Here is a 27702-nt window from a genome sequence, read left to right on the forward strand (position 1 = left end):
TCAATAAGCAGCATCCTGTGGATTATTCATTCACATAGTGTTTATCTCTACAGTCACTGCTAGACCCACAGATAACTCTCATATTGTAACCTTTCTAATGCAAGACAGATTACAGCACATTATTGTTGCTCCTAGAAGCACGCATCTATATGCTTTCTTCTGGTATAGAACTGTAAGCTATGTTGGGCTAGCTGACTCCTGAAGCTTCCTTTACAGCTGTGTCCATTTTTTTACCACTAAGGTCCACCTGGGTAACTCATTAAAGATACTTACAGACAGATGTCGAAGCACTGGGTTTGTTTGATGTTTCAGGACTAGTAGGGTCCAGGCCATGACCTATGGTCCACTCACTACTGACTAACAGGCATATGATACAGAAATTCAACATGCCACAGGAAAAAAAGTTTTTATTCAAGTACTAGTAACTATTAATATTTTTTTCCATGGGAAACTTGTACTAGAAATCCAATTGTGGCTCCAGTAAAGGTTCTCCTTGCCATTTAATTCCTCCTCAATTTTTACAGACTGAAAAACATAAGTATAAAGGTAAATACCTTTTTTTTTTCTCCCAGACACTTGAGAAGTTCCATTCCAGTTTGAAAACTAAAATTGTTCACTGAAAATTGCAATATGATCTCCTGCTAAATGAAGCATGTGAGAAAGGATTGTTCCCATTGGAGATAGTGTGCTAACAGCCTTATGAGGCTTTTACTGCCAAAATATTGATTGATTGGTGATAAAGGCCCTTTAACACACAATTTGACATGCAAGTACAGCTTCACTGGGAGGAGAAACTATTTGCTGAAAGGGGCATATGGACAACTATGCCTGTAACACATTCAGGATGACACAATGCGTGGCATTCACCATGTAGGTTATTGGCTCCTGAACTGAATTACTGATTATAGAAACAAGAATTACATTTAGAAATATAGGACAAGATACTTAATTAACATGTCTGCCAACCTCCCACATACTTCAGCCTCTTTAAATGTATTATCCTTTTCTGCTCACACATCCAGTAACCCCAGACAAACATACTATGCCTCAGGAAAAGAGGAGGGCAGGAGATGATTAGCTGTTCCACAGTTTCAGATTAGCTCTATGTAGCAAAACAATTATTCCTAGACAATTTCTGACTGTAAGTTCAGCAAGTAAAATGCTGAGAAAAAAGAATATAGACCCAAGATACAAAACTGAATCTTCAGGGAAAAACAAAACAAAACAAAACAAAACAAAAACAAAAAACAAAAACTTGAATGCATGTAGCAGATAAAACTTTAGCAATAGAGAACTGATAAAACATTAACAAAAATTAAAATAATTGTCCAACGTATGCATATCAGATATTCCAGGATTGACACAATTCATTCAAAACCTAGTCAACACTCAAAACTGAATCATGTGCAATTACTCTACTGGCTTTTGGCTGTATCAGCCCAGTCCATATTTACTAATTGATACTGCCCACATGAATCAAACCCCAAAGTTTAAATCTTCCATTGTTGCTGATAAACTATTTACCTGTCTTCGGATCAATGGAGAAATACGGTTGTCCCTGAAGAATGCTGTAAACCACTCTAGCACTGTTTCCGTAAGTGGGATCATCTGCATCTGTTGCCTTTACTTGAAGTACATATGCTCCTGCAAAGAAACACAGGAAATCACATTTCCAGTATACAGCAGCGATCAGGGTCATCTCAGACACATTAGTCCTCTTGTTAGTGGATTCTGTCATAATTCTTGTTCCACTGGAAACAAAGTGATAATAAAACAGTCAATTCTTCACCTCAGTGCTAGCAACCATCTAGTTAACAGCTGAGGCATAATGGGAAGGGAAGGGAAAGCATCAGTAGTTATTTATAAATAGTTCACGATGTATGTGTTGTTTACAAAAACTTTTTTTCCCAACACTTATAGGATAGAGGTCTATGGAAGTGCAGTATTGGATTTTGAAAAATGAGTATACTCCAAATTTTTCTGAAAATGTAGACAACTGTGGAAGTAAAACATGTGAGTTGCCTTTAAAACAACTATTTGACCAAGCAGCTCCTGAATCTGCCAGTGAACTAATCTCTATGTACCTTAGAATAAACTATATTGCAGCCTTGTAAAGGTGGAATTTACATTTCGATTGTAGGATGAAATTAGGTGTTTGGTTCAGCCATTTGTCTTCCAAATCCAGGCTTGAGTCTTCTTGCCTTTCCCATACAGCTCATTAGGAAACCAAAATATTATGGAGGACGAATCTCCCCTTGACACTCTATTTTCAGTTGTGGTTATAAACCAGACCTACTGTAGTTTGCTTTATATACTGACTTAAAGGGGAACCATGGAGCAAAAGAATTGCACATGAAAACAGAAAACTCACTGGAAATGGCAACAGTCTTGCAGAAATATCTTTTCACTCCTACTAGTTAGTTGCTGAGCAATTTACCTGCATTGCCCCACTGTACCATAATGAAAACAGTGCTCAAACTATAGTCTTCAGCAAAACAAACAGCCACATATTTAGGCTTTCCCATTAGCTTTGCATAATTAAGTGGCCTATGATCTGTGCAAATGAATGTTGGAATTTGCAATGCTGATTTGATGAGTGAAAGTTAAGACAACCTACATAAGAGCACAAGAAGGAGTGTTATCTCCACTGTTCTTGTTTTAAGAAATGTCCTGCCTTTGGAGGTCACTGACATTTTTTCAAGAATATCTATGGAATACTGCAAGCACTTCAAGACTGCTCCTTTACTGAAAAGAAAACTGTCAAGTTGCAAAGGATGTTCACAATCTAAAATTAACCTTAATGGACTTCCTGAAGTTTTTTTCTCAGAGTGCCTCACTGAGAGACGCTCCATGTGAAAGGTCCTACAACTTAGACAGGAAAGTAACTGATAGCAAAGGTAGCTGTTTGGAGGATTTTCCCCCTCACTCAATCCCCTCTCCCAATCCCCTCCCCCAATCTCTCCATATGGGGATTGACAATGGTGGTGAAGGGTTTGGAATTAACATTGTAAAAATACTTGCTGCTTGATGGCTGGTCATACAAGACTACTCCTGTTACAGTCATTTATTGAATAATAGAGAATGAAAAGGTATCCCAAGAGATATTCTTTCTATCTCCTGAACAAGACAAAGAAATATAAGTGTTATTTGACTAACAATCACTTTTAAAGTCAATAGGTTGATCATGGTTTAAGCTGAGGGCAAGTTTCCTTAATATCAACTTCTAAAAGGAAAAAAAAAAAAAAAAAAAAAAAAAGATTAGCAATCAACAAATGAATGAAAATAAACCACTGAGAAGGATTCAGTTAACTAAAACCCTGAGGTTACTCTCTTGGTTTTCTGGATGTGAAGGGTGAAGAAAAATACATGTTAGAGAAGAGAAAGCACAGGTTCAGTATAACAATTGTGGAAGCAGTATCTACTCAAACACTTTTGTCTTTCTTTACATAACACATAACTATAACTATAACTGACTACACATTAAAGAGCTTAGACAAGCCCTGCCGGAGGAATACATTTTCCTGTTGGAATGACAGACAGAAGCTATCTAATACTTGTAGAGCCTTTGATGGCTTTCATCTATTCATGTCCATAAGGATTATCTTTGTAATAGCATCTCCTACTTTCAGTTGATTTCTGCTTCAGAAATTAAGGGAGCCACAGCAATAACTCAGTTCTACTCCAGTGACCAAGATTCCTCCTTTCAAATTTCCTCCCCGTTCCCTTAAAAAAATACGTTCACTATATGTGGCACCTTTAGGCCCTTACTGCTGTGGGAGAAAAAGCAAGATCTGCTCCTTTTGGAGCAGTAACTTTGACAAACCATGTCATGCTTGTTCACTGTACAGTACAACATCCCTTCCCAGTACACACACAACTGTCTTCCTTCATTGCTACAGTATCTCACTGCCTTTCCAACCTAAAAAATTCAGTCTACTTTTTCCACTGAAAATAGATGATACCTTTTGACATAATTGCTGCCACCTTTCCTCCTTACCAAATTGTTCAGTCTTCTACTGTGTTCTGACCTTAAGCTGCTGAGTTTTACTCCCCTTTGAAGCGCTGGAGCAAGGCATCAGATTCCCAACACGCTGAGGTCTGAACTGGAACGTGGTAACTGAGTGCTCTGGCTGACAGGTGTGCTTCCTCAGGACTGGTTTGCTGAAAAAAGGTGGTACTGTCACACATTCCCGAGTCTCCTCTGGGCCAGGACTCATTTCTGATGCCACACTGGGTGCTACCTAAGGGAGCTGATTTTAGTTTGCCTTCTGAGTACAAATGTACAAAATTTTATCATCATGTTAGCAAGACCTTTACTTTGCACCCTGAAGGGAGCAACATTTTGCATAAGAGAACAGGACAGGCAGACCGAGATTTACAAATGCAAGGGCAGAACCTAAGTTTACAAACAAAAGTGCACCTATTTTCTGAAGTGCTGAACACTGGGAAGAACTATCAAAGGTCAGGATTTAAAAATCTACTGTTCTGGAAGGCTAGCCATAATAGCCTGCCTTCTCACAGGTTATCAAGAGAGAACTTGCATACACCATAATGAAGTTCTCATGAACACTTGAGACTATCTGATAAAACAGTAGACCTGTCACACAGAGGCCATCACCTCAAGGGGGCGAGTCACACGTTTTACTAGTGACTTCCTGATGACTCTTTTCAACAGATAAAAGGCTTTTGAAGTTAGCTAGAGAGGAAAATCACATGCTACCTAATTAATACCTTTGCAGTACTTTTGGACTTTAGCATCTATCATCTTTAAGAGTTTTGCTTCACTGCACCTCACTTGCAAATCGAAAATACCACATAATATAAGTCTATATGTCAGCTTTTTTTTAAAAAAAGAACTCTTAAACCTAATGTTGTAGTGATCTTGAGATTTGAAATCAATATTAACTGATACATTGGAGCTGCAATGAGACAAAATAAATCATAAATGTGATTCTGCTTTGAGGAAATTATTTAAGAAGAAAGCATTGTGCCTTTGAAGTACTTAAAGAGTTAGCTAAATAGCAATGCTTGTTTCCTATCCATTTCAGTTACAATTCTGTAACTGTATTTACCACTAGCAAAGCTTTCCTTTTAATCCTTAGAAGCTTACTTCAGGAAAAATTAATGACAGTGTACTTTGAAAAGGACTGTAAAATATGCTAGTTTGCTATGCTAGGTCATATTCAGAAGGCAGATTTAGCTCTGGTAAAGTTTGTGCAAAAAATGTTGCAGTCCTTTTCTTAGGGAAAAAAATATGTATCCTTTAAGAACTTTTTACTTTTGTATGAACAGTGTGATTTATTCATTTATTTATAGAATTATAGATGAAATTCCAACTCATTTATTTGCTATATTATTTTATCAAATCAATACCTAGAATAAATCTGGTATTGACTGCTTTTGGTTAAATGACATTTCATTATTGTTGTTATGAAAGAGATCAAGAAGGAAGATTATGTGTATTTAATAGCTATAAAGTTATTTATATTTTATCTCATTATGCCTACCTTTTTATGCACATGGTAGAGTACTTAATTCTATTCAGATCTGCAGTAAAATATAACCCAGAACAAAAAGTCATATGTGATGAATAAGATACATCAGCATGACACTACCTGCTAGCATAAGCGGAATTCATAAATGTACTTCCTCCCGGTGAAATAAAACAGAAAATAAAACTCAAATCCAAAAATTGTAATTGATTTTAATTCTACCCTACAGAATAACCTTGTTTCTAAAATGCAGAGACATGGAATTGACGAGTGGACTACTCAGTGGATAAGGAATTAGCTGGGTGGTCCCACTCCAAGAGTTGTGGTCAATAGCTCAATCTCTGGGTGACCAGTGGTGTCCCTCAGAGGACTGTATTGAGACCAGTCTTATTTAAGAACTTTGTCAGAGTCATGGACAGTGGAATTGAGGGCACCCTCATCAAGTTTGAGGATGACACCAAGCTGAGTGGTGTGGTTGATACTCAAGGAAAGGAATGCCATCCAGAGGGACTTTGCCAGCCTAGGATACAGTTGGCTTTCTGGGCTGTATTCATCTCTGGGTCCCCCGGCGTAAGAAACATATAGACCCGTTGGAGTGAGTCCAGAGGAGGGCCACAAAGATTGTCAGAGGGTTTGAGCACCTCTCCTGTGAGGACAGGCTGAGAAGGTTGGGGTTCAGCCTGGAGAAGAGAAGGCTCTGGGGAGACCTTATAGTGGCCTTCCAGTACAGGCCTACAGGAAACCTGGGGAGGATTCTCTGTCAGGGATTGTAGTGATAGGACAAGGGGTAATGGTTTTAAACTGAAAGAGGGTAGATTTAGATGAGATATTAGGAAGAAATTCTTTACTGTGAGGGTGGTGAGCCACTGGAACAGGTTGCCCAGAGAAGCTGTGGTTGCCCCATCCCTGGAAGCGTTCTGGCTGGACGGGGCTTTGAGCAACCTGGTCTAGTGGGAGGTGTCCCTGCCCATGGCAGGGGGGTTGGAACTCGATGATCTTTAAGGTCTCTTCCAATCCAAACCATTCTGTTATTCTGTGATTTACGACTGAATGCAGGGATTGCTAAGACTTCAGAATAAAAGGAACTTTGCAAAGCATACTAAATTAACACAAATCAATAACTACCCACTCAGTATATTCATCAGCTTCTCCCAAGTTCAAACAGGTTTAGATAAGAAATGTTAAATTAAGATATTCAAGCAACCTTAATTTTTCTTGTTATGATGTAAAAAATTTAAGAAGTTGTCATGTGAGGTATTGAATGTGTTATTGGGAGAATTTTTAATAAGCAATGTTGGCAATTTTTCATAAATTTAACCCATACATGTCTTGGGAGACTGAAGTAACAGATATAGCAGTAAATGTGTTTGTCTGTTTTTGACTGTTCAAAGCAAAGCTGCTGTGGCTGTGAATGGGTTTTGGAGCTCATCCCTTATTCCATCATTTATTTCCTAACACCTAGTAATAGCAGCTTAAAACCAATTAATATCTTTTTAACAGAGCAGTGACTATCTCCCCTTTCCAAAACTACCATGACAAGCAAGTGGCTCCTACTATATCACCAGCAGCAACTTCCTCCAATACAGAAATCATTTACTAAAACAAAGATTTGCTAAAATAGTGTGAGCCACAAAAAGTGCTTTCACCATGATACTTATGGTGGAGTTCATGTAATCTGTTATCAGACTTCTACCATATAGGCATCCACACTCATGCCAGGCACCTGTAGCTTGCTTTGCACTAGGGGCTGGGCACAGGGAGCCTGGTAGCACTGGTCGGCATGTACCAGAGATGAACAGGTAGGCATGTGAAACATTGCAGATGAATCCATATCTAGGTCTAAGTTCTCACACCAAAATGCAATGTTGCAAGGTGAAGGAAGCAGCCAGCAGCAGCCAGCAGCCTGCCTGAAAATTCTGCCAAGGACCCAGATGCCTGATCATCCCTGCACATACCAATTCCTAGTTGCCTAAAAATATTAGTTTATGTATTCTTAGCTACATGCTCCTGGTAATTCAACCTTGTTACACAAAAGAAGGAAGAAATGCTGATTTACAAACCAAGTTTTATAAAGGCCGAGATTCAAAGTCATAGTCTAGCCTGATAAACAGCAGGCACTGAATATGAAAAATAATTCATTTCACAGTGACAGCAATTCCAATGGTATTAATTAATCTGTCAGGTCTTTTACAAAAAAACAAATAATATGTAAAGCTTGTATTTTTTATTAGAGGTCATTCACAACAGACATGGGTTTTTTGTTGTTTTGTTTGTTTGTTTGTTTGTTTTAATGTGCTTCCAGTCATTTACTAACTTAAATACATACCTAATATTCTACACAGGTTTTCTGAAATTAGTTTCTCATCCTTTCAATATTAGCAAGCATTGCTCATTGTATCTAACAAGCTTTCTACTTTACTGCAAAGCGTAAACCCAATATATTTTTAAAAATAGACTCTAAAATCTAATTATTGTTTTTCCAGGCAATAATACAGGGTGCTACAGCTGTAAATCTTTAATGCACAAAGGTAGTGATGGAGGATCACATTTACTATAGCTCATGACATTTTAATTAAAATATGTACTTACATTACTACATGGAATAATCAAATGAACAAAACAAATACAATATTTCTTGTTCTTTGGAAATAGCTTATATGATAGCATCTAAAAAGACTTATGTTTATAATTTTTTATGTGTAATCAATAAATATTTGATGTAAGGCATTATAAAATGCAGAAGAATGGAATGATGTGCTTATGTAGTTATCTACATTTAGAAAGAAAAGAAAAATGCTAAACCATTCACATGGCTCAAGGTAATGGTATGGAATTTTAATGAAGATTATATTTTCTTTAAAATAATACAGACAATATTGAGGACTAACATTGTAAATAGTTGGTTTAGTCACAGCAAACACACTGGCCTGAATTTTACTCTGGCTGAAGTCCAAAGGCAATCTAGCCATAACTGCAAATAGAATGGGGTCCAAGATCTCTAATTCATTGGCCAAACTGACTCAAATAGCACCAAAAAGCCTCACAGTTTATATTAGAATGACTGGAGGGAACTATAAAAAGCCTGAGTTTATACCATAATGAGAATGCTTATGAAATAAGGATTTGATTTCTAGAACTATTACCATTTTTTCTGACAGTCTTTCATTAGTAAAAATGCTACTTTGCCGAAATCAAGTCTCTGGAAGAAGAGAAGCATTGATTACATCTCTTCCCATTCAACGAGCACTAGAAAGAAATACTGAAATTTTCTAATATACCCAGTTTGATATTTTCAAATTGCTTATGAATGACCAGGCAAATTTTGATAAAAAAATACTACAAAATCCAGACCTTCCCCAATTTAAAAACAGCACTTAATTTATTGATTTTTTTTTCTTATAAAATACTAAAATATTGACCTTTGGTACTCTTTCAATCTGGAAGTAAGTTTTGCCATCACCAATGTGTAGATGGGGTACCTTGCTGACTGTGGAGCTATTGCTGGCTTCCAAAAAACCAAAGAGGAAATCAAATTTCTTATGCTTAGTTTGCTGAACTAAAGGGCATGACCAAGAATTCATAAAACTCAACTGGAACTAGATAAATGAGTTATTTCACTGTAGAGGAAAATGAGACAATTCAAGGCTAGAAGAATAAGACAACAGACTTATTTAGACATGGTTCCTTCAAAAATAAGGTATAGTCAATTGAGTTGCGTAGACGAAGAAAAGAGGAGGTGGTGATATGTCAAGTCTTTTCTCATTAAGCTTTCTAGTGAAAGCCTGCAAATCCCATTAAGTTTGGTAATGAATACTAAAATTCCGTTAAGTAGTGGTAGTGCATTATTTTTCACAAAAAGTGAGAGGGACCTGCTTTGTGGTTTTGAAGAGGCAAAAGAGGGCTGGATGGGAGCAGTAAGGTTTGGGGTAATCAAGAAGGGAAGGGATACTGAAATAAGAGCAGGGCTTCAGCACGTTGTAAGTGTTCCACAGGCTCTGGCTGGAACCTCTCTCCACTCCATGTAGATCAGAGGTTCAGTCAGGGCAGGTTGCCCAAGCCCTCGTCCAGACAATTTTTGAATATCTCCAATGACAGAGATCCCACAACCTCTTCAGGTGCTCCTATGGATCCTTCCAGCAGTTCCCGAAACAAGCTCAAATTTCCTTTTTTGAAGTCAATGGCTGTGATTTCCCCATTTGTCTTGTTCGCTTTCTTTTGTGTCTCTTGTTAGTAGGAAATAGTATGAGACATTGTATGTGAATTTTCATGGAATTTTCTTTTTGTAATGGACTATTAAGGTAGTTGCATCTGCTCATGGTGAGTAAAGATCAAACAGCATATCTTCTGTCATAAGCTTTCTTTTTTTTTTCTTTTTTTTCTTTTTGTTCCCCCAACATGGTTTTCTTGTACAGGTAGACGAGTTGTCAGCATCTTACTGTGTCTCCTCTACCACATGTGTGATTTGATGATTTTGTCACTCCGTTGGTGTCTAGTACTTTTGAAAGAAATCAGACGATTATGCAAACATTTTTTTTTATGGACAGGAGGAAGGAGGGGCATAGCTGTTGGCAGAGAAACTCACTACTTTGTACCATATTATTCCTAAACAATTCCAAGGATAGCACCTTGGCAACCCAAACAACTTCCATCCTCTTTACAGAATTCAAGTAAGAACCTAATCAACAGGTATCTTTCTTGTGGTTTTTTTTTTCTTGTTTTTCTTTTTTTTTTTTTTTTTTTTTTTTTTCTGGGATAGAGTTAACTTCTTAATACCTGGTGCAGTGCTGTGGTTTGGATTTGGTGTGAGAATGATGTTGATAATATACTGACATTTTTTGTTGTTGCTGGTTGCTGGGTGATGTTTATACTGTCAAGGACTTTCCAGTTTCTTAGGTCCTGCCAGCTGACCCAAACTAGCCAGGGGTATATCCCATACCACAGAATGTCATGCTCAGTATATAAAGCTGGAGGATGAAGAAGGAAGGGGGAGATGTTCGGAGTTACAGCGTTTGTCTTCTTATGTAACTGCTACGTGTGACGGAGCCCTGCTTCCCTGGGGATGGCGGAACACCCGCCTGCCCATGGGGAGTGGTGAATGAATTCTTGCTTTGCTTTGCTTGCATGTACAGCTTTTGCTTTCCCTATTAAACTGTCTTTGTCACAACCCTCGAGTTTGTCACTTTTACTCTTCTGATTCTCTCCCCCACCCCGACATGGGGGGAGTGAGCAAGCTGCTGCGTGGGGCTTGGTTGACAGCCACGGTTAAACCTCAACAATGACTCACTGCAGCATACATTGCAATTCAGATCAGGAGATCCCCTGTCTCAATAAATATTCCCCTGACCTGCCACTAGCAGTTTTAGCAAAGCTCCAGTACTGGGAGAACATGTGCATCTGTAAAGAGGGATGCTGACATTGCCCTTTTGGGGCTTATCTTTTATAGATGAAATTACCAATAATATGTTTTGAAGATATACTCCTGAAGCTGACTCACACAAAAGTAATGTAAGGAAGGCATATTTTACTTGGAAAAACTAGTTTCCAGTTTATGTATTCATGGCTGTGCAGCCCTGATAATAACACAAGCTTGCTGGCTCCATCAATATCTTGAGTACTAGACATAATCAGGGAAGTACAATTTTCCCCTGTTTTGTATTCCAGACATCCCACTGAACATATATATATTTTTCTCTCAGCTGTCAGAAGCACCCATGTCCACAAAAGTAATACTGCCATTCCCTATTGTAATTGATGAAGAATGGCAGCTTTTTGCTAATACTTTTCTCTGCTGGTAGCTAAAAGCAGCTGTTGCAAGTCTCAGCATTTAGTGCACAAACATATTTCTAGTATCTCTAGAATAACATTTGATTTACAGTGGCAACAACCCAGGGAGTATGGAAGCTGGCTTTGTTAAACTGAATTACATATGCACTCTGATTTCATCTGGAAAACAGTGCTTTAACTCTTGAGGGTTTTTTCTTGGTGAATTGGAAGACATGGCATTGTGAAGGAGAGATTTTTTTGTTTCTCCTTCCTTATGCCATAAATGCGTTATAAATTAGAACTAAGGTTTTAGAAAGAGTCAGCACATTTTATTACCCACACTGGTTTTGTCTCTTAAAGTCTTTCTTGCAAATTAATTAATAGGTCACTTTCTTCTGGCCATCCCTGTCTCCCTCAAGGATGATGAGGGTAAACAAGGGAAACCCACAGCTGTGGTTTTTTTAGATAATTATTTAGCTTGGAAATCAGCAAAGCAATTATTTTCTTTTCCCTTTTTTTTCCTACCCTCATCTGTTGGGGTCGGCCAGAGTTAAGCCACTAAGGGCACACAATCTAGCTAAGCTAATAATGACTCTGTTAGGATTCAATATTTATTTAATTTATTTATTTTTATTAATTTAGGTTATTTATTTATTTATAAAGACATTCAGCTGCTTACACAGTCCCAAGGCTGTGATAATGTTTACAGAGGTTGCACTTCTGAAGAAAACGAGGAGCTTGAAATAGCAGCTAATAGTCTATACCCAGTACGCGCATAAAGGAGTAGCCTGGTAAAGTAACTGCTCGAAATAAATGCACAAGGAGAGCAGCAGAAGAACCAATTAGCAAATACTAAGCTTAATATCCATCTGTTTGAGAAGTACACCTCTTGAAAGTGATTTTTCCTTTCTGCTTTCAAGTCTGTGGATTGTTTTCCTCTTACCAATATGACAGAAGTTCCTCTCACATATATGAAATCTAGCAAATAGAAAAACATAACTTTGACTTTTGCTTTTATTATCTTGTCAACTTGATAACTTTTCAGGCCATGACTCAATAGGGACTTAATTTTGGCAGTGTACCCATCATAGCTAGGATGTGGGAGATAAAAATAACCAAAACACCCTCTAAACACGATAGCTATGCTGGCAAAACCCAGACTGTGCTGATAAAAGCATGCTTTTTTTGTGGATTTATGTTTTGTAGGGAGGTGGTATAAGTTTTATTACAAAAAAGAACCGTTCTGGTATCAAATGCTGATGACAAAATCTATGAACCAAAGAACTTTGCCAAAAACATTGCATGAGATTAAATTTACCCTGTATTTTCTTCAAAAGAATTGTGAAATGTCAGCTGTTAGCCATACCTGGTGCGCTGAAATCTTAAGGGTTTGAGGAAAAGTGAGTCATCCCCAGAATAATAGCAGAGCTGGTGTTCATTTATTAATCTGTGAATTGGTTTCAGTGTGATCAAAATATTTTTCAGATGCAAATGTTCAAATAAAAGGCTAAGTATTAAGCTCAGTTTGAGTGAGGAAAGTGATACACTGAAACGGATTCCTAGCTTTTGAATGCTAATGCAACTTGGTGGTTTTCATGTTGTGTATCTGTACAGCAGTAGTTAATATCAGCTGCATGCCTTTCAACGACATACCACCCTTCTAATGCCAGATGAAAAAGTACCAGCAAAAGAAGCATTTCTAAACAATCCAGGAAATGACATTCACTTTTCTCATGGAAGATCTCCTGGAGATTCTTAAGGTGTCGCAAAAGTCTTAAAATTGTGATACTCCCCCAATTCCATATTAAAATAACCCACACAACAACAAACAAAAAAAACCCAAACCCAAAACAAACACAAAAACCCTTAACACACACACATCACACATACAACTGGTAGGTATCACAGAAAGAATTCAGGAGAAACCATGTAGTAGTGTATTTCCATTATTTTACGGTTTGAAGTTTTCATGAGCTGATGTTTCACACCTCTGTTCTTCAAATGTCAAATGATTTATTCAGAATTCAGTAATAAGAAAAGTTGAGCCTTACACAAGACACAAGAAAAAAATGGTTAAAATAACTTTGCTTTGATTCTCAGTAGATGTTCAGTTGGCATATACAGGCTGGTTTGCTTCATTTATTTTTATCAGATGTTGGACATGGTTAGAAATAATTTAATACTATGTTCACCCAGGCATCTTCACCTGAATAAAGTTAATTTCTACATCAGAATTTGGTGAAGAAATCTTTTTAGTTTTGAATGACAGTAAGAAGTTTTTCAGGACATTTTGGCCAGTTATATTTTAATAGAGTCATACACTTAAGATCAAATTTTGGTAACCAAATTTCATGCTAATCTGGTGACATTTCAAGGAAACGAAGTTTGGAGATGTTGATACTGAGCACTCTTAAAGGTTGTTTTGCCTGCATCAGCTCTCTTCCTACCTACTTAAAGAGTTATGTCTAAATCTCTCGAGAAGAATGTGGAGTAGTCTTCATGAACATTTTTTCTTTTCTTTTCTTTTTGTATTTACCTTTAGACCTATCTCCTTCCCAAAATCTACAAATCTTCTAAAGCAAACCTGGATTAGGCAGAGACATGATAACATGCAAAAATAACCCCAGAACATAACAGTGACTTTTACACAATCTAGTATGCAAGGTGATATTCTGTGAATGGTCCTAATTTTTCTTTATTTTTTTGATCAGAACATTGCTTTGAAGATTTTTCTGCTACTTTAAGATCAAAGCACTGAAGAATCTGTGCAATTTTACTCTATACATTTGCATTAAAATTTAAAATCTCATCTGATCCATTCAGTGACTTAATTCATAGTTTCTATACTATTCTACATAACTTCCTACATCAACATCCAACTACACTAACCTTCTAGCAGTGACAGGGAACAGTAACCCACATGCTCATGATAGGGGTCTGATAATAAAGATTTCGGAACTTGGGACACCATGGGCATCCTCAGGCCTAACAAAAGGTTCCCCTTGTGCAAATTCATTTGCAAAGTAAGAAAAATGGTAAAAGAGGCATTGTTGCTTCAAGTGACAGCAGGCTCAGCCTTCATCACAAATGGTATTTCAGAAAAGAAGGTGGAAGAAATCCACCTTTTTCTCAGGGTAATATGGCCCCGTGTAAGTCCTGGTCTGATTCCTGCAATGGTTGATTGAAACCCTGAAACACAGGTCGTCATATGCTTTCCAAACATCTCTTACTTTTTACCACAGTAGTTGGTCCTTCATAAAACAAAAATACTGAAATAATTTACCCTTCTACAGGAGCAAGGTAAGGACCAATGAACTGACCATAGAGCAATGAAGACAGATTTTTAATGGATGTACAGAGACAGCTTGCACAGGGCTGACTGTGGTGACTTTTCTCCTCAGCTGGGCTCTCTGTTCCCTCTTAGTGATTAAGAGAGATAAGAAATTGAAAACACAAGGTCATATTAAAGATATGGAAGTTTTAAATATACCCACTTAAAATTAACTGTGAGCGTGACTGTCTTGCCTCAAATATATCAATGTGAAAACTCCCTTCTTTTCATGTGTCTGCACTGTCTTCTTTTCTAAAATCATATTACAACTCTCTTGTGTATCAGTCTGACTTCTTATTGATCTGAACAGTAAATCCAGTTTTGTATTTACCTCATAATTTGGATCAATATAATGTTTTGACAATACAGTATTGTTAAACAAAACCTCAAGCATCCTTCACAGCGTGCAAATTTCTGGACTGTGTGCCACTGGACTAGGGACTTACAACCAGTTTTTTTTAAGAAAAGCCCACTGAGCCAAAGAAAATGTCAGCGTTTCACTGGAGAAATGCACTTCCCAGGCATAACTAGGAGGATGTTCTTTGCCACGTCTCTGTTTCAAGATACTGCAGGCAGATTTTTTCTCAGCATGAGGAAAGACAGTGACTGAAGCAGAAGACTGGAATAGAGAGATCTTGCCCTGTTCTTACTTCTATACCAGACTGTTGACAAAGTATTTATATATTTGATAGATTCCCCATGATAACATGGAAACGTAAGCCTTCACACTTACAGTGGTAGATGCTGTTCTAAGACAATTTAAGGCATGGTGATTTTTGGTGCTCTGTAGTGTTGTGATAATAGAAAGTTCTTCTATTATATTACTGGTCATGACATAGTAATATACATAATTCAGAAACGTAGCATTGGGCAGAACATCAGACTATCCCAATCTAAGCTAATTAAAGCAGTATACCACAATATTCAAATGCCTTAAAGTCCTATCTTTGAAAGAATTACGGACTACAGTCAAGAAGCACACAACAATCTCAAGAGCTAACAGAATTACAAAGCATTGCTTATTTGTGACAATACTTTATGATATCTTAGGAGGCATCTTGTAACTTATGGCTGTGGAAATACTTGATTTTGTTTGTTTGTCCTCTTAAAAATGGAAAGATAAAGCGTGGCTTTTGGAACAAACAAACAAACAAAAAAAAACCTCAAGCAAAAACAAGATTTTAAGTTAATTTCAAGCATTCCAATACAAGCAAAACATTTCAGTTCTGACCATGGTAAACAGGGAAGAGCAAGTAAGCCTTTGTTTCCAGGATGGCATGAGGAGTGTAAGAGACACTCACATATGCTGTGGGAGTTCTCAGTTTAGCTGCCTTTTTGGGACTGAGGAAGTTCAGATTTGTACTGCCCACCTTCCTGGAAAAATTCATATGTGTAACTGCTTATAAAATTTTATATTTAATTTATTTAATTATTCACAAGTTTACACACCTGTTTTCTACGACAGTTTCCTGACTCTCATGGAATGTCAATCTTTCTTTCATTTTCTCCTTCTCGGTTTCTTCTGTATAAGCACTCCTGATTGATGGAGTCTCCAAATCTAAGCGTTTTCAGTAACATGGAAAAAATATTAACAAGTGAGCCTGAAAGACAGCTATCTACCTACCACAGGTGGAATCAGACCACTGCTAGCAGAGAAATAGAAGGAAGTTGGATCTTCTGCATAAATTTCACTATTGTATTTAAAAACTTTCCTAGAATATTTTTGTGTGTATAATCAGCTAACTGGCAAACAGTTTCAAGATATCTGGAATTGAGCTTTTAAGTGAATGAACTCTCCACCAACACAAAAAAGCCTTTATTAATATTCTTGTCCATTGTGGCTCAGTTTTTACCTCCTAAGAGAGATTCAAGGCAGTGCTGTGATTCCAGCATAAACTACTACTGTGGCAAGTAAGAAATGTGACGGAGTATATGGGGAAGAGGGAGGTTTGATGCATGGGACAAACCCCCCTCCTTTTCTGCTTAGAGAAGACTATTACTCTAAGATAACTCTATTTCAAAATTAGTATAGTTTTCATCAGTATGTCCTAATTGTGGGTGCTGAAGTTTTACTGCTTAACTTCAGGCACTTGAAAATTCAATCTCAACACTCTAAAAGTTAATGCACCTGCCCACCCCAAAATAGAGACAGTGTTTATCAATTAAATCTTCATTCAGCCCGTGTCTAAAAATAAATGTCTGAATCCTTACAAGATAGTCTGTGTTATTGACTGTGTGGATTGTGGCTGCAAAACTTCAATCTGGAATTATGCCAGTCTGGTGGCAAGTTAGCCAGCGTTCCTGGGGTTATTTTAGGTGACTTTAAAGGCTGTATTCACGTATGTGCCACTGTTGTAACCTCTGTGTGTCAGTGGTAAATCAGAAAACCAGACCTCTGCTCTCATAACTCCTTCTTCTAGCCGTGACTGGCAAAGAAAACTGTTCTTATAGCTAGTTGAAGAGTGTATCTTCTGGCAAATTGTAATTATGCTCCTTGCTTTTTTACCAATTAAGAATATTTCAGCTCATGTTATTCTGCACTTCTTGTTGTAAAGCCATGTTTGGGAAGGGGGAAATCCTGTTCATCCTAAAATTAGCAACAAAACTCTCATTACCTTGGATAGTGAAGGACATACATTTAGATATCCTTGTTGTTTTGAAATTTGAAATCCATCTAGCTCTGTCACTTTTGATAAAACCAGATGTTCCCCATGATGTTGATACTTACCCAGAGAAACTGGATTAAAATTAAAATTTTCAAACTTGATTTTGTAAGCTAATTATTGCTTTTGAGCAGACCTTCTGGTAGAAATATTGACTCAAAGCATTGCTTGAATGATTCTGCAAACATTCTTTTCTTCAAATCATTAACTATGCAGACAATTTATTCTGCATCCAAAATACGTGACTGAACACTGTGGGAACTCTTAAAATATAAAACCTCCTGTCACCTGACACAGATACATTTCATTATTAATGCAAACAAGAAATACAATTTCAAAATATTTTGATCCCTCTTACAAAGTGGTATGCCTTTGAAAAATAACATTAAACATCTTTAAAAAGAGTTCTGTTTAGAGTCTAAAAGATTTAAGAAGATTTTATGGGTGTTTTATTTTTACACAAATAATTTCTCTAACTTTCTATATCAGCTTGAAGATTTTTAGCACTTCCAAACACATGGTAGCCCAGGTCATTTTACTAAATTCAGTTGAAACCGATTCAAACCAAATGTACTTCAACTTGTAAGTGTATCATGGATGCTAGAGGAGAAAAAAAAAAACCCAACAAACAAACACCAACAACCCCCCAAACAACCCTTAATATGTTATTATTTATATCCTAAATCTAAACATTTTTGACATAATTTTCTTCCCCAAGAGCCACACATTTGTCAACTTAACTGATCCCTGAAATGAGATCCAAATTATTCAACAGGGTGATAAAATTAGTAAACAAGCCTCAGGCATAAGACAGCAGTTGGTTTTAGCATTCATTTTTGCTTCAGTAACTACTACAGGCCTATGGCAAATGACATAATTCAGTATTACATAGGATGATACTGCAGTCCACTTGAACAGTCCCTTATTTCTGCAGCAGAATATTCTTCCCACCCCCCACCCCTGGAACCCTTTAGATGAAGTGGAGCCTGTGCATTTGCAAGCACACATTGCAGCTTCAGGAAGAGGTGCTAAAATTTCCAGGATCTGAAAGCAGTAAGTTCTCAATTTTCCTCTTCAAACTTAGTAAGGCTTCTGCTCATGAGACAACTTACTGTCTAACAGCAAAACCAAACCTAAAGAAATAAACATGTCAAATCTTCCATCCAGCTGCTAAAAGTATTCTCTCTTCTTTAGAGAGAAGTGGTACTTGACCTAGACTGATCACAGGTCTCCTCGGCTGCAGAGAAGACTCATTCATATCTTTTGCAATTTCCAGAGGCCTACATCTTTGACTTCTGTATTCCTGTTTCCATAGACTTGAGCTGGTGAGCCACACAGAGCAAAGTGGTTTTCTGCTCCAAATTCAGCCAATCTAACCTGCACTCGTTCATGTTTACTTACTACATTAGCTTATCCTCCTCGTTTCTCCTGCCCCATGCCTATTGTGCCTGTTCTGCAACCATCTTCCTCTTCCAGCTGCATCTTTCTCCTCTGGGACTTCCACTCTCAAACTTTGCCCAAGCCCAGCTTGATAAAATGTTCTTTAAGCAGCTCCTGCTTTGTCTAGATTTCTCTTGACAGAACAAGAAAGCTTTTTCTGTAGTCTGTCTCTTTCCTAGAAAGCAATGCTTCTTGACACAGCTGCCATTCAGCTGCTCAGTCATTTTTCATCCTTCAACTCTAACCAACCTACTTCTCTTGTTTTTACCTTCTTTTTAGTTTTATTTTGTAGTGATATTTGAAATCACTGGTTTTGACACATTTCAATGTTTTAAATCAATTATGGGATTAAAAAAAAGTGAGATTGTATTTTCTGGTAATGTATTGCATATCAAATAATTGACATTGCTCCACAACTATTTTTTTTTCTGGCCCCACTGCATCTAGTGCCACCAGTACGCTTCATGTCAAGAGGCTGGCAAGAATGAGTGTGTGTCACAACTAGCTAAACTATATGGAATTTTAATGAGAAATCTAAGCAGCATCAGGCCACTTCTAATTGGCTGGGTTTTTTAATTTATTAATTTCTCTTTCTCTATGGGCCTCTATGCTTTTCTATCATTAAAAAAAAAAAATCGTGTGAATGGGGACTAGTTGAGGAGAAACTTACAGGAAGACAGTGGAGAAAACAGGCTCATTCATTTAATTGTTATTGCAGCTACACATAATACAGCATACAATCTGGTTTTCTTAAAAATCTGTAGGCATGTGAAGACTGCATTGAATGAGGGAATGCGCTCTTTGACCATTATGTAAAAATGTTTAATTAATTTTCATTTGTCGCTTTCAATATGTTTCTGTTACATGCTTGGGACTATTAGGGTTTCCAATCGTGACTGAATTCTGCAGCTGCAAATGACTGTCCTTAAGTAATTCTAAGTATTTTCCCACTGAAAACTCACAAGCACGCATCAGTTGCTAGTTGTGGTCACAGAAATAAAAATCCTGCTTGGCTATACTTATTCTTTTACATTGCCTGGAATATGATTTGTTTATTTAGGACAAGCACAAATTTTTGGGAAAGTGTTCTGTAATATTTTCCTCTACTATATAATGTAGATGGCATGGATGTTAATTTTCATAAAGTAATCATTCCTAAACTTTCTTCTCATGGACAGCCATGCAGTAGCAATGTTTTGTATGGGCTGCATGCTGTTTAGGCAGAAATGAGCTCTGTCAGTTCATGCAGTTCAGCCAGTTACCTGGCAAGCTACAGGTAGTGGAATGTAGTAGTGGAACGGATGAGCAGAAGGCACCAGAATATGCTGTCTTCAAAGACCACTGTGGATTCCGTCACCTGTGTTATCTGCAGGAGAGCCCCTGACTGATTAACCGAGACTTGCACACCACTGGTAAGCTGCAGAATGCATTTAGCAATGACTGTCATCATTGAGAATATGTCTGTCATCACACTTGAAAATAAATTACTACTACAGAAAATCAACTGAGTTGTGCTGTAATAAAATAGTAAATGACGGAACTTGTACCCAAAAAAAACCCCAAGTTGTATACATTATTTTGATTACCTATACTCTATTACCACTTTATTTCATAGAATTATTAAATAATTTCTTTACTAGATGGTCATAGCTCTGAACAGATAGTTCAAGTGAACACTTAATAAGCTGTTACAGTTTCTGAGTAATTTTTGTTGTTCTCTTAAATATTCACATGGCATTTATTATGCAACAAATAACAGTAAGCTTCCACAATGGTCAATTGTGGCAGTTACATTGTTAGCCACTAACACCTTTTTTCTCCTCTTACTTAATTTTTATCACGTCTTATGAAATATTTGGGGTTATGGTAGATGAACAGCCTCTAAATTTCCATTAGAAATTTTCCAAAGAGAACATCCATAAGATGGTGCCATTCTCAGAGCAGGATACAGAATTTGGTCCATAAAAGCTCTCAATTCTTATTCATAGATATTTTTTAATAATCTGTATCTGCACATTCACCATTTTATCTACATCCTATGCATTTATGAAGGCTATGCTTACTGTTATTAAAAGACCTATGCTTATGACAGCATCTGTGTCTCAAGGCAGGGTAGATGGGCACAGATGACCCACTATGTTAGTCAGCAGTAGAGTTGTCTGCTGTCATCATTTGCTGATAACTTCCTTTTTTTCTTTCCTGAGGAAAAAAACCCTCATGTTCTAATGCAAAACCTGCATGAATCTAGGGGGAAATATAGTAAAAATAAAGCAAAACTTTATACCTCATTCCCCTGCTTTTTCCCTCAGTATCACTGTTTAGGTTTGTCTTCCATAATTGCTCAGAATGTCTTACTGTTGGCTAATATTTTCCTTTTTTTTTTTTTTTTTAAATAAAAAAATGTGATCTTAGATTTGACAGAAGCTTGAGCTGGCTCTACCCATTAAATAAATAAATAAATAAATGAAAATAAATTACAGGCTTATTCTGGTTTACTTTAGAAGATATAATAAATTTGAAGTGATCATTTAAAAGAAGCATCATTTTACATCTATTGTTAAAGGTCCTTAGGATTGAAATAGTGCATTCAAGTCCAGATTCTCATTTTAGCAAGAACTTTACCCTCTTTTTATCCTCATGCCACATCTTAATGTGACTTCTGGTAGTATCCATGGTTTTGCCTGACCCTTCTTTTGAATACACCAGAAGACCACTGCACACAGTCTTATGCCCTTACCTGGTCTTGTCTTAATGAAAGCACTTTCCTCAGCCTAACGTAACATTTGTCAGTAAGGGGGTCTTCATCTGCCTCCATTCCCCAGAAGTGACTCCCACCTGCTACAGGCCACCTGTCCTTACTGTTCCTGGCCCAGGTATGTCAGTAAACCAAACGCACCTACAGCTGACAGCGAGAAAGCTTGAGATGCCTGGGGAACAAGGCACATAGGCAGGCATAAACACTGCTCTTACCGAGAGCGCGGGCAAAACAGATTAAACTGAAAAAACAAACTAGACGGTTTGGTGCTAATTCTGGACACTCTGCTATGTGGCTACAAGCCAACACAGGGCTAAAAGCCACACAGGCATAATAGTGCCAGTCGACCCACCTGAGATACGGGACGTGACAGTCTCTGCACAAACGTGGGCTAATGCGCACGAACAGCCTCGGGAGCAACGCGGCCCCTCGCACCCTGTGCGCAGCAAACTCTGAGTGGATCCAAAACATTTCTCTACTTCGTGCAATAAATGTATACATTGAGACAAAAAAATAAGCATCTTTATATAGTCTGGTTTCAGGTTTTTCATAACTCTGGAATGACCTGTAAGCAAAGACCTCCAAGGAAAGCATCTGCTTTCTCAAAATGACATTCCTATTTAAACTTGGCGTCTTTCACACTTTACTCAGGGCAACGCTAATGGATTTTGGCAGGACTGTCACTTTTATAAGCGTGCTTTCTGCCTAATCCATTCTCAGAACACCTTCAGTTTTACCTTCTCACAACTGGTTCTCAGTATATTTGGTTTTCTATGGATATTTCCTTAAACTAAATATCCTTTCTACAGACAAATGTAGTCAAACTTGTTTCAAGGACTTAGACATTCTACTTTTGCATACACAAATGCATGCAAGTTGGACTTGTGGCATGAATGTAGCATATATATGTGTGTATATCTATCTATATGTCTTCCGTTACTGACCTGACAAAGAAATCTTGTCACATTTATAATGTGTATGATTTTATATTGTATCAAGTTTCTTGGGATTTGGTTGTTTGTTTTTTTTAAAAAAAAGATGGTACCAGTAACAGGCTTTCATATGCAAACTACACAGTGTCAAGGCCGTATATATTGAATCACACAATTGCTAGAAAAGCATCATGTAATAGTTTCTCAGGTTTTTTAGCCTAATGATTCCGAGTCAGAAAAAGGAAGATTGATGATCACTTTGAGTTTTAAATTAAAAAAAAAAACCAACAAACTAGTAAGAAAAGTAAGTCATGCTAGTTTCACGCATATGCGGATCAAGCCAAATCTGCTGACCCTGACTGATTTTTTTCAGCCCAATACTGCTTTCTACAATGGACTGTATTATTAGATATATTTCTAGAACAACTCTTGTCTTCTGAAATTGAACTCAAACGACAAGAACCACAACGGTGTGGAAAAATTGATACAGGTATTATGGCATTAATCCAAAATCTGACAGAATCTGACTTTTACCTCCAGTGTGCTTGTTCTCCTTGACTGTGGTTCTTTTCCATATCTCAGATTGTGGGAAGGATGAATGAGAATATTCAAAGATTTTTTATTTTATTTTATTTTTTAAATTTGCCTTTAGTGGAATTAGTTGCTGTTCCTCAACTGTGATGCAAGGGCTGACTTATGCATTCATTATTGCTCTTTTCACTGGGGGAATACATTTAGTTAAAGAACAGTGACAGTGCAAGAAAGATGACTACGCTTACCTGGTCTTGGCTTAATGAAAGCACATGATTTCTTTCCTCTGTCTTAACGTAGCATTTGTCAGAGAGGGGGCCTTCTAGTCTACAGGCTGTATCTTTGAGAAATACTTCGTTTTATGTACAGTGGTGCCCTTGTGGCAAGATAACCATCTCTTTATTCAGAGTTTTTTAAACAAGCAAAAGAAAATAGTGTGGTTTAAACAAAAATAAAGCTATTAGTTGCCTCTTATTGCCTTTTTTTGACTGCATGACTGTTATTGGCTATGAGTAATGAGTATTGTTTACAGGGTTTGTGGCACAAACCACCAAGGAATTCTTCTGACAGCACACTACACACACTAAGGACTCCATACAGATGCTACTGATGATCTGGGGCAGAACTCACTCAAAAGGACTCACTTCAACAACGTTGGAAGTAGATATCTGAAATCATATGCTTATTTAATCTCTCCTCCCCCCCCCCCCCCCCCCCCCCCCCCCCCCCGTATTTATACACTGTGTGTTCTCATTTGGCTTCAACAATGTGTGGTCATTAGAACAACATCACTCAAATTATGTCTCATTTTTCATCCCTTTAACTTCCTGATTACAATGCACTAAAAGAAGCATTTGTATTCCTATCATTACAAGGACATACTGAAACAAGTACGGGATAATTTATCTTTTTTGTTCTTTCATGCCCCTGTAATAAGAAATTTGTGCCATCCTGTATAAGAAACTATGGAATAGATTAAATTATCCTCTTTTTTTTGATATAGCAAGCAACCAAGCTATGTCACAGTAGGACAGACTTCCCTATATGCAACCTCATGAAAGGAAAATAACTGGAAATTACAGTGTTCTCATTATTACTATGTAAGTCATATGATAGCTGGCAAAACACTTCTAATCATAACTAAGCCTTAGTTTGGAGGGGGGAAAAAAACAAACCATGAAATGATGAGCTTTCAAAATCCTTGGACTCTCATATATGAAATATAGAAACAGAACACACTGTACTAAGCACCGTGTTAAGCCACATAGGGCCATTCACCATTAGTTTTTTGCAAAATAAAAAATTACAAATGCCACTGCTCAGAGGCAGCAGCACTATGGCAACAAGTCCCTGCTCCAACATAAATCCTGTAAAGCACACTGTCACCCTTGTGAACGCAGTGCACTCCATCATATTTGCACAGAGCTAATTTAATTGTATGTTAATAAAACATGCAACTTAAAGATTTATTCCTATTGATACAATTAAGTTTTTCCTACAGAAGCAATCCCTCTTCACCAAACATGAAGTCGGATGTTCTGTTCTAGATAATTTATTGTAGTTTCTCTTGGCTCAGAGTTTGGTAACACCAACACTCATGTAGTTATCTTCATAACTAATTGTTGTCACATTTGCTTTATTTTTCTTGGTGCACAGAAGAGAAAGCTATTGATTTATCTTCGGCTACCTACCGGTATGCCACCATATGGCATATGAGAAAGACTTACCAAATCTCACCTTCATATAAGTATATCCAATGACGCACTTCCATCTCTTCTTACCACAGGAAAAACTCTCTGTAAAGGATACCAGAACTGCAGAAAGGCTAGGAAGCCTTTTGTCCCTCCTTTTCAGTATGTACCTAGACCTAATTCTCAATAACTACCGTTCAATTCCCAGGGATAAAGCTTTGGGTCTGCTGACAAGTAGCTATTATCACCTTATTACAGAGCCTTTCTGGGGACAGAAAAATAGGCAGCTGCTCGGGACAGCAGAGCACAAGGAGTGACAAAGAGTCATTGCCTGTAACCTGCTGCACCTGCTGCCCATTTGGCCTGCAGTTTCCATCCCCTGTGTGTGCTTTATCAGGTAACACTCACACTGGCCTCCTGAGCAATACAGGAATTCAACTTGCAGGATGTGTAAAACAGCTGGCTACCTGCAAAACATCTAACTAGCCTGCTCAGTTGTTATCCAGGAACTAAATGGGCAGATATTTTTTTCCCAGCCCTCTGCAGTCATTAACCAATAAAATAAGTATTGTATAACTTAAACATTGCACTAAAAATAGTCATATGGTGAATGTGTTTTAAGCTTTTATTAAAAAAAAACCCACAATTATGTGTATGAATTTAATTTTATACAAAATTTAAATATGCTTCTCTTCACTCATGCAGTTGACTATATTATTACTTTCTCTTTAATCTGCGCATATCTGACTTTTATCAAATTAAACGTAAATATGAAAGGACAATCTAACGAACATGATGTGTGCTGTGCCCTTTTCTCTGCTTCCTTCATGTGCTGAGAAAGGATTTTGTTCCAGAAATGTTGCTTTCAATTCCTTGTATTTTCAGGTCATTATATTAAAACCCATACACCACTTCAGTTTTCTTTTATTATAACACATTTGATTTTAAAAAGTCTTTAGGCAAAATTCTCTTCTCAGTTACACACATGCAGCCTGACTGAAGTCACTAATTACCATTAAATCAGATAAATAACTTATTCTTAGGGAAAGAAGGTAAGAATGAGAGCAAGGGCAGGAAAATGAAGGACTCAGAGCTCAAAATAATAGGCAGACTTGCAGAGATAATTTAATGATATAGACATCACTGAGGCTGAATGTGAATGCTCCTTTGATTTTGTGAGCCAACATTCATTTAAGATCGGTGACATGTACATGTTTTGTCAGTTTAATTTAAAAGACAATGGGAAAAATGTGTTTAGCTGTGATTACATTTATAAGCACCATGCTGGCTTTCAAGTTTTCACTATCGCTATTTGTGGAAGGTACTAAATACTCTCAAAGCAAAGGGATGGAAGATCAGTTAAAACAGAAGGGTCAAAACACCAACCCCTAGGAGTATAACCCCCCACACCCCACCCCCCCCAATAGAAGTAACAGTGGAAGCAGTGATGCAGACAGATTACGTGCGTTGCTACTACAACCTCCTCTGCCCCTGAAGTAAGCTATCTAAAATTACCTCGTTCAGTCTATGCAGCTTCTTGTCACCCTGTGCTGAGATGAGTGAGACCCTGGCTAGGTTGTAAAAGAAAAAAGCCACAATGCCAACGTCAACCACCCCAGGCAGGGAGCAGACTGCTTTGGTTAACTACTTTTAACGTCCATAGTGGTTTCTTAATGTTGTGTTATCCCACAGCCAAACAGCTACCACACCACCCTGCAGCCATTCACTAGCAGGGTTAACAGCAGGTACAATGTGGATATTATGGGCCGCACAGTTGTCCAGCTACCATTGCACCCAATCATCAGGAGACACAGCACCTGGGCTGCTCCCACCCATGCACTTCCACACATGCATTTATCACCTTCTCTAGGTCAGACCTTGTGCAGCTGAGGAGCCAGGATCTTGGCTGAGAGCTCTCTGCACCTGCCCCCAGTGCAGTGCCCCCCAGCCTGGCTGAAGCAACCTTCAGTAGGCGCTCAAGACAAGACAGATGATTTGTGCCTAAAGCAGATGAGGAGTGTTCATGTCATTCTTTCTGCTTGCTTAAACATGGGGATGGTACTGCTGAAGGCACAGGAACTTTTAAAATTGCCACAATTGCAGCAATTGCCTGATTTTGGCCTTTTAATTTTTTTTAAACAAAAAAAAATGCTACCAGAAGCATAACTGCATTGGCTGGCCAGAATATACTAAAACACTGTCAAATTACATAAAATTTACTAAACTGTATTTTCAGTGGTTAGCATCACATGCCTGGCTTCAGTGGACTTCAAGCTTAAAAATTTAAAAGCTTTTTGTCATACATACTGTAACTGTGTATAATAATACATTTTCACTAGTCGTGGATGAATTTCAAGAATTTCAGAGTTCTGATTTTCATCAGATATAGATTTGGGACTTTGAAAGTTAATCAAAAATTCTTTCTGGATCCGTTGAGGATGTAAAATTTAATTTGAAAACCCATGAAAGGAGACTCTTTCAAGTAAGTTTCTAATACTCTGCAAGCAATCAGCCAGGAAAAACTGCAAAACATTTTTGCTTATGATTTCTCAGAATTTTTGACACCACTCTCCATTAGAAATGAGGTGAAGATACACATGAAAATGATCAAATAATGGAAAATAAACATTATTTTCAGAGCATCTTTGAATTTTCAAAACTGGATTGATTCTAGAAATGTGTTAGAGGAATGCATGTTTTTCACTTAATAGGTTTGTATTTACCGCATAATTTTAAAGTATATCTAAATACAACACATAACTGACAAAACTGCTTTTAAAGTGGCTGCATGTACCTTGTCAGATGGTCTCAACAATGCCATAATGGTCAAATGATGAAATAGTGGAAATGGTTCTCTTCATTTATCTTATAAAATCTAATACTTGCTAATTATTTTGTGGGTTTGGAGTTGGTTTGGGGTTTTTTTTCTTCTTTCTTCTTTCAAGCATGAGATGTAAATAGCACTTCCCTGCCACAGACCTCTGTTATTTTCTTGCTTTTCAGCTGGCTGCAGCATGAAGCTTAGTGGACATCCTACATATTCACCAATTAACAATCATTGCAATTCTCTTATACAAGATAATTAAAGACAATACAGTCTGAAA

General features: G+C 37.5%; 1 protein-coding gene across 4 annotated transcripts in view; it reads right to left on the reverse strand.

The window, feature by feature from the left end:
* CDH12 (cadherin 12) overlaps positions 1-27702 on the reverse strand; it is a 220895-nt gene that overhangs the window by 74265 nt on the left and 118928 nt on the right. For all 4 annotated transcript variants that reach the window (XR_005827124.1, XM_040588449.1, XM_040588450.1 and 1 more), the window contains one exon: positions 1525-1644. Coding sequence is in view for 3 of the 4 variants with exons in the window: in XM_040588449.1 (XP_040444383.1) it covers positions 1525-1644 (120 nt within the window). In the remaining variant the exon portion in view is untranslated. The remainder of the gene's footprint in view (positions 1-1524; positions 1645-27702) is intronic.

Source organism: Falco naumanni, chromosome 3 (assembly GCF_017639655.2).
Source record: "Falco naumanni isolate bFalNau1 chromosome 3, bFalNau1.pat, whole genome shotgun sequence".
NCBI lineage: Eukaryota > Metazoa > Chordata > Aves > Falconiformes > Falconidae > Falco > Falco naumanni.